At 34.2% G+C, this 8,803-nt stretch overlaps 1 protein-coding gene across 2 annotated transcripts; it reads right to left on the minus strand.

The window, feature by feature from the left end:
* Positions 1 to 3,251: 3,251 nt before the first annotated feature.
* On the minus strand, positions 3,252 to 8,345 carry LOC141677258 (telomere repeat-binding protein 4-like). Of its 2 annotated transcripts, none has more exons than XM_074483104.1 (10): positions 8,182 to 8,345; positions 7,278 to 7,431; positions 6,332 to 7,172; positions 6,049 to 6,246; positions 5,904 to 5,966; positions 5,672 to 5,751; positions 4,942 to 5,183; positions 4,551 to 4,856; positions 4,080 to 4,143; positions 3,252 to 3,666 (listed from the first exon to the last, which is right to left on the minus strand). In XM_074483104.1, exons 2-10 carry the CDS (start codon positions 7,356 to 7,358, stop codon positions 3,478 to 3,480), a joined length of 2,064 nt encoding a protein of 687 aa, XP_074339205.1. In that variant the 5' UTR covers positions 7,359 to 7,431; positions 8,182 to 8,345; the 3' UTR covers positions 3,252 to 3,477. The 2 variants fall into 2 exon arrangements, with proteins under 2 accessions (XP_074339205.1, XP_074339206.1); XM_074483105.1 differs by having other exon boundaries at positions 7,278 to 7,440.
* Positions 8,346 to 8,803: the final 458 nt, after the last annotated feature.

The raw sequence follows: 8,803 nt of genomic DNA on the forward strand, positions 1-8,803 counted from the left end.
ATTATCTGTTACACAATATTTGATATGCTTTTACATTAATAGACATGAAAACGGATTATCCATCTTTTTACCCAAAAAAGTGTAAAATAGAAGAGCTGGTTTACCCATTTAAATATGGACTATCCATAGCTGAAAGTGTATTTACCAAAATGGGCATAGAGTAGTATAAGTTTTTTTACATGAGAGGGTATCTGGTGTAATTTGCTTTTTTCTTTGATATCAAAGTTCAGGAATATATCGATAAAAATAAACCTATAAATAAAAATGATCACAACGACTTATTTACAAATCCAAATTCACATTGTAAAATTGGAAAATGAGATGTGATGTAATAGAAGTTTGACAACATGTCGCATTGATAGGAGGGATAAAATGGTCAAATAGAGGAGAACGGTGAGTAACAATCAATGTGGGGTATTTGTTGCTATTCCAAATGGGCCTTGAACAAGAAGTCAGATCTTTGTTGCGTCTAATTGTGATAAAATGTTTGGGTCGAGCACGCTATCACTTGATTGGGCTCAAATTTATTCTATTCCCTAACATTATGACGATGTAAAATCCTGTGTCGGTGTTTAAATATTTATTTCAATAGAGGGAAAAGGGGGCAACAGAAACAGGTAGAAAATTTATTAGTAAAAGAAAAAATGTGATTTGTGTCGTTGTATGTTTACCAAGACAAAAAGTCAGTGTCCATTCGAAAGAAATGAAAATGAATACAGTTTCATCACGATATCCCTTAATCTTTGATACTGATATGACATATGACTTTTTAATAATTGCGCACTTAAAATCGAACTGTCAATAGCACAAGAAGAACAAATATTTGTTGGCGACAATAACATAGACCAGGATGAAGGAATAGATAAATAAGGCAGGCAATTCGAGATAAAAAAATGTGTAGATGCAAAACAGTTGGCATGCATGAGGAGAATTGAGGGAGGAACATCACAATTCACAATTCACAAGTGTATGCAGGGTTGCACCCCCAGGACTGGAGGCCAGTAGTTCATGAACGATGGAGGTAATAATGGTATGAACACAAACCGCCGCAGCCCTTAGACAACTTGACAACATAACCGACCCAACCGAATCAAACCGAACCCCCTCACTTGGCGATGGTATAGTGGTATCTTCTTCTTTCAAATTTTGTCAAATACAAGTCAGCGTCCTTAAAAAAAAAGTCGGCATAAGTATTGGGGTGGGCTTAAAAAAATCATAACGGACATATATGCAATTTTATTTTATTTTTCATTTTGGTTTTTCTAGATCTATATATTTATCCAATGAACACATTATCATTTGGGAACAGTTTCGAGAATAAATTTTGGAAGTTTTAGCACTGCTCATATTATCCGATTTGCTTACGGCAAACATAATATGTAAAGCCGACAATTTCGTACATGACACGATAACATGACACGAAAACGACACGAAAATAACGGGTTTGGTTTGACATTTTTCGTATACGAACACGAAAGTACACGAACAAGAAAGTACACAGATGAATTTAGTGTCGTTTTTGGGTTTACATTTTGGGTACATGAAACGAAAGTACATGAAACGAAAGTACACGAAATAAATAAACATTTAAATAAATTTATCAAAACTATATAAATACATATATCTTACTATAACATTTTGCATATAATATTTACATAAATAGATACAAAATAGATTAAAATTTAAATTTTATAAGATTTGACTACACTGGAGTTGTCATGACTTATTGAATTAAGACTCGACTAGTAAAAAATTAATATATAAATATATATTTTTTATCTTAATTTTTATTATTAATTTTAAATTACACGAAAAATGACACGAAATGTAAACGAAATGAAGGTACACGAACACGAAACAAAACGAATCTTTAACGATGCGGGTTTGGGTTAGACATTCATGACACGAAACACGAAAGTACACGAAACGAACGAATTGTCAGCTCTAATAATATATCACGTTAATTTTAAAACAAAAAACATTGTATGTCACAGTCTTTTTTATTATTATTTCGTCTCTTTTGATAAGAAAAAATCGGAAATCAAAATCCAAATCCTGCAAAACCATTCATATATCATTAAAATACCAAAATAATAAGAGCACAAGCACAACAATATGATCATCACGTAGGAGCTATATGTTGTTAGAATAAGGATGGTCGGGTCTGTTGAGAACTATCAAAAAACAAAAAAAAAAACATAACTAAAAAAAGAAGGATAAGATAGGGTATAAAGATTACGTGAAGTAGAAGAGGAAGCATCAAAACACGCTAAATCCAAGGATAGACGTAACTAAAAAGAAAATGAGCCAAGTCTTTTTTTTATATAGATAACGTGATCTCTCTGCTGTTACCTGACAATCCATATGCTTTGCCCTGCTGCTCCGGTGGATGTCTAATTATCCATCTACTATTAAATTATAGTTATCAGTTTTTGTATCCCGTGTTCATGATAAGCGTAGAAATTTATGAATTTAATATATTTTAATTATTTTTTTTATAATGGTAATAGACCCCTGTATTCGTACAAATTTTATCAATTATATTGTCATTAAATTATAAATACTCATTGATATATAATAGAAAAACCGAATAATTATTATTATAATTTTAAAATATTTAATGCATCCAGATAAATTCATATATGTGGATCACCGCCAAAGCTGGTTGTCAAGTTCAGATCTGAAATAGAGTATTTAACAAGGATTTGTTGGTAGTGTGCACTTCCATCGAGAGTCCCCGACTCCCCGGCCCCCTTGGAATGTTTTCTTTTTTAATTTTAAATTCCGTTTTTAATTTATTTTTTGTATAATTATAGATCGCTCTTTTTGTACAGCTTGAATCCACATGCAACTTCTTCTTTATATATTTAGGTATGCCAAATTGTTGTTAGGCCATGTTTGTTATATGGTTTAGTCCTCGTAGTATATTACTTAAATTCATCTCAATCCTGTAATATAATTCATACATATTATTTTATAAATTCAATATTCATACATCATTTTATGGAAATAATAATACTTCAGAAGAATTCGAGATTATTATTGCATAAATAAATAAAAATAGACTCCTCGGCGAAAGAACACCAAATTCAAGTACAAATTCTGGATCACTAGTTTGGTAGTGTGAAAAGAACCAAACTAGCCTATTCTTTAAAATAGACATTGTAATTGACTTCCCAATGGTGAGAAAAACAACTACACTATTCTTTTGATAGAAATTGTAATGCATTTTACTGAAAAAATTACAAATGTACAGGTAAACACCACAAGTTATGTTCAATTGCAGCCTTATTCCATTGAATTCATTTACAAGAATTTACTCTCTTCACAAGGGAAAGAGCAGATATTAAAGAAACAATCACAATTAGTTGTGAAATATTACAGAAAATAAAACAATTTGTCAGGCTTCCTCTTCTACCCCTTTTCCTAAAATCACAAATTCACATGGATTACAATTAAAAATTCAAATATCACCTTCTAGACTCCAACCTCTCCGGCTAATTTGAGAGGTTCCATCTGGTGGTGTTTACCGTGCTGTTTTGACTGATGCTGAGACCAGTATGCATGGGCAGCCAAGACTCTGTCCAAAAGATCCTGTGGCACGGGCTCTCCCCTCCTTTGCTGGGGTGCAATGCTTGCTGTGTGGACCAATGTCTTCCATTTGTCCTGTAAATTTATGATAGAATTTGATTCACATTTCCTTAAAGCAGAGAGATACTGCATAATCTACCTGGACGGACTTGTTCATAAGAAAGATTCACTTATCCACCCGACAAAAGGTAAAAAAAACTTGAGAAAATTACTCTTTGAATTTTGCAACCAAAAAACACTCAATGCATGTGAGAGTTCAAAATTATAGTTATTAAACTCTGTAACTGATAAGCATTCATGTTTCCTTATGATTTGTCTAACACCCGTAAAATTATTAAGATTTTAAGTCAGAACATTTCAATTACCATAATGATAGAAACTAAAGACTTAATTCTAAAAATCAAAGCCTTGATATTTTAAAACAATGACATGTCAATCCTTAACATGGCTTAAAAAATGTATGAAAACATACTAGACTGGATCCTCACCTTCAAATCCACATAAGTTCGATGGTTTGCATCATCAAAGGAACGCATTTTGACATCACGCCACCTGCAGGATCAGTTGAAAAACAAACTGAGAATTTTTTCAATCTCTTATTTGCAGAGGATATCATAAGAAATTAGTCATTAATGCGGCATACAGGAGAAAATGTCTACCGGGGAATGGTGAGGTTTAGTTTGTGAAATTAAATCTTTTGGGCTTCGATACCATTCCATTCATTACATTAAAGGTATGAGATATGAGCAACAGTGAAGAATATTGGGAGTAAAAAGAAGATATGACGAAGTGGGTAGGCGAGTACATGTCGAACAAAATAAGTTTTTAGAAACTAGTAATAAACTTAATTGACAACTAAATAGCCCTAGATATCCTCCCATTCTTTATAATTATATCTAAACAAAGAAAACATGTGATTTTCGAAAATTGTAATCAACAAAATGAGGCTTAATGCACACCTTCCAGTTCCGAGTGTTTCAACGGCTTCAACTAGTGCTTCAACTTCCGATACAGAGAAAGGTCTTCTAGTTCTACGCTGGGAAAGGTCTGATCGCTTGGTTTTCTGGCTCATGGGAACCATAGCAAGTGCCTCCACATTTATGGGCGGAATAGCAACCAATGCTCTGTAGTCCATAGCAGTTTCTTCTGTAGATACATCTGTAACTGAGGGAGCTGGATTACTTTCAACATGATTGTCCAGATTAGTCACTGGAGTTTGATCAAATGATTTAGAGAACTCTGAATCCAGAATGGGTGCTGGGGTCCTGGAAAAAAATAAATTTAGACATGTAGGTTTAGTTCAATAAAACCAAACACAAGGAAAAAGTGTCCAGAATAAATCTGCCTAACCTTGATAATTCTTGATTTACATCACAAGGTAGCAGGAGTGGAGAAACTTTCTGACATGGAGGTGATGTGGCTTCAACAAAACTAGGCTCCAATGTAAAACCTAGAGATTCAAGGTCCTCGTTTTGAGATATACCAGATTGTTGAAGAGTTCTGCTGTCGTCTTTAACTTTCTTTCCTTGTAGGACTACTCCCACACGTATTCCACCTCCAAGAATAGAAGTCACAGCATCCATAACAGTCCTCTATGTAAAAGAATAGCAGCAGACATAGGTTAGGACTCAGATTAAGTACAGATAATCATTTTAGAAGACAAGAACTATACTCTCAAGTCCTGGCATTAAAGGGAGAGGGTCACACTGTCACAGGACTATATTGCCAATCTCATCAATACAGTCTAACTGTACAGGACCAAGAAACCAAATGGCTCGTTTCACATAGTTCTACATCATGAGTTTGGACAAAATAAGAGGCAACTTGACAAAACAATAAATTAACAACCCATAAAAAAGGACATGCTTAGATTTAACCAAAACAGGAAATGACTCAAAAAAAAATCTTATGATGATAAATTTGGTAAAACAACCTCAATTTAAATACAAGACAAACATATGTTAACGGCATTTAATAATGTAAGTACAAGACAAAATCCAAGATGTTTAAGTCTAAATCAGAGCACAAAACAAAAGCAAATGGCATATAATAAATTTAAGTAGAACTTGGTAGTTTGTACCTTGAGTGAGCCAATAGTTGCCGTTTCTGGCACCTCAATATAAAGTTCTGGCACTTTAAAGGACTTGATGCTGAAATTCACTGATTTGATCAAAAAATGATACATAAAACATAAGAACCTCAGAAAGGAACATCATAAGCAAATATCCAGCCCAAATTAAAATATTAAAGTACTAAGCAAGGAAGGATATTCAAAATGAAATATCAAAAACTATTGATGAGAATTGATATACCACGAGGATCTTTAGAATGCATGGAGGATTTATGACCTGTACCCGAAGATGAGACCCCGCTTACTGCAAACAAGAAGTTTAAATTATTCAGGCAACTGCTAGAGACAATATACCATTAAAAAGCGAATATTAGAAAAGTGAGGACCTCTGTGCCAGATTGCAGGTGTCCCACTCTTGTGTCCCTTCACAGCTTTATCAGGGCAATTAGAAATACTTTCGCTACTTGCCTCCTGATCTGATCTATGTCCAAACAACCGCCTCCTTTTCGTCTGTATATCATACTGATATCTTTCTTGTGCATAAACTGTTTTCCTTTTGTGATAGAATGCCCTAGCTCCCCTAGCTGAAATGGAAAAGTTCATGAGATTAGTAATGTAAGAATCAGCTACACTCATGGGGGGGGGGGGTAGGGAAGACCCTCCACTTACAAATGTTAGAAAGTTCGTAATCCTTCAACTTTGGATATGCTTTCCAATATCTAGCTGTTTGCAGCTTTCTAATTCTACGATAATTCATGCGCGATTGTGGCCTGAAAGCCCTTGTCTTGGTATTAAGTACATTACTCCTAAAATAATTTTCGTCATCATCTCTATTAACTATTTTTACATCAGTCCTGTGCCTGGGTGAAGGAGCATCAGGATCCTGAGCCCTGTACAAGGGTAAGTCTACACTATTCTCTGAATTAATCAGCATATGAGTATTATTCACATAAAATTCTGTTGGATTCTTTGAAGCACTAGTCTTTGCCATATCTAAGTGCGCTCTTTGTTTCTTTACAACCTCTATTTGTCTTCGAGGCTCTTTCTCTAAGTTTGCTTCATATAATTGTCCTTTACTACACAAGGTCCCTTTTGATTTTCTGGTGAGACTTCCAGCTGCATCATTGCTCGTGTGCTTTTCCGGTTTCACATTACACTTTCCTTTTACCAAGAATTCAGAACTTGGAACAGAAGAAGCAGGTTCAGGTACATAAACCACGTGGGGAACTTCCACAGTAGCCTTTGAATTGCGCTCGGGAGCTGCAAAATCAGGAACTACTACACTTTCTATGCAACTTCCTTGATCAAGGCACTCGGATCTGACACCTGATCCTTCGAGAAGTTCCTGTTTTATACCATCCTTATGGATCCTAATCTGATCTTTTAAATCTGCTGCATTACTAGAGGTAGAACTCTCGCTCTCCTGCAATAATTTGCCTGCTACAGTTGCCAGCAACTCAAATGCACATATTTCACCATCGTCTACTGGTTTCTTAAATGATGCCCTCCTCTACAACCAATAGAGAATAAAGTCAAAAAGCACACAGAATATAATACTGCTAAAAAGAGATTAGCGTATACATTAAACCCGCATTTATCAAAGTACACCACTTACCCTAAGAGATCTAGGACCTCTTGGTATCGCAGGGACCTGGTAGCCACGAAAACCATATTCTTGCCTCTTCTTCAAAACCATATCTCAGGCATGCATATGAACAATAGATCATCAAACGCAAAACAATGCAGGACTATCCAAGAACCCCCTTAGCCTGTAAAATCTTCAACAACTAACCAATTAAAACCGAGAGGTGCATAAACATGTCTAAACATATCCAAGATTTAATTAATGCCGACATAATAAGTATAAACCCCACATGAAATTCAACACAATAACCTAAAACCCACACAAACTAGTGCCACTAAATCCAAAAAATTTAGCATCTCCACTCCCCATAATCCAATTATAGCAATTCAAATATTCTAAACTTTCCCCTTTCGCCCTACTTCCATAATCAATACACCAACTAATGAATTAAAAATATATAATCATAACAACATCTCTACCTAGATTAAATCAAATCAAATTACCATAAATTAACAACTAATCATCCTCCGCGTAAAACAAACACGTAAAACCTACCTTCTAAATTCTAATAAACTCATAATTCCGGAAACCAAACCAATAAACCAAACCAATAAACCTAACCAAATTACAAATTTCCAATCAAATCCACTACCAAAACCACATCTCTCCTAGTTTACGAGAACTCCACATCCCATAAACACAAATTCCACCACAGATCCCACTAATCCAGTCCATTAAAACACAATCAAAACCACAATTCAACATCACAAACACCAATTCAACACGATCAAACACAATCATATCATACATCAACGCGATCCAAACATAATTATCTCAAAACACGAAATGTCCATATACAAACACAAACAATCACAAACACACATATATAAACACGATCTATACTTAAAATTGAGAAATTGTGATCGGAATTTACCTTGAGAAAATCGATGAAGAAGTTGTGTGTATAGGTGTATGTATAGATTATAGGTGTATGTATAGATTGATGAAGATTGAGTGTTTTTGTTATTTTGTTTGTTAATTCTTATAAAACCCCAGGGAGAGAGAAATGAAGATTAATATGAGAGGATGATGTAATTATAAAATTTTGGTGTAAAAAGGATAGGAGAGGGGGATATATATGTGAGGGGAGGGGTGACTGGGAACCGGTTTAGCCGGTTAAAAAGGAGAAACAAGGAAGAAAGCATGACACTCACCTTAAACCTCTCTAATCTCTACAAATCACTTAGTTGGACCTCTTCCTTTCTTTTCACCTAGCTATTTTTTTTTATAGCACACACATTTTGTATTTTTTTATTATAAAAATATATATATATTTCAAGATCGATAAGTCATATGTTCGATTTTGTAAAAAAAATTATGTTTTTGTTTTCTTAACTAGGAGTAAGACTGTATGTATTATTATATCATATATTTATACATCAATAAAGATGTATTTATACATTTTTGATATCTACTTATATATGTATGTTTTGAAAAAAAACTTTTTGGACGTTTTATTTAATTTGGTTGCAATGGATTGAGTAAAGAGATCACAA

This window comes from Apium graveolens, chromosome 8, assembly GCF_009905375.1.
Source record: "Apium graveolens cultivar Ventura chromosome 8, ASM990537v1, whole genome shotgun sequence".
In the NCBI taxonomy this organism is placed as follows: domain Eukaryota; kingdom Viridiplantae; phylum Streptophyta; class Magnoliopsida; order Apiales; family Apiaceae; genus Apium; species Apium graveolens.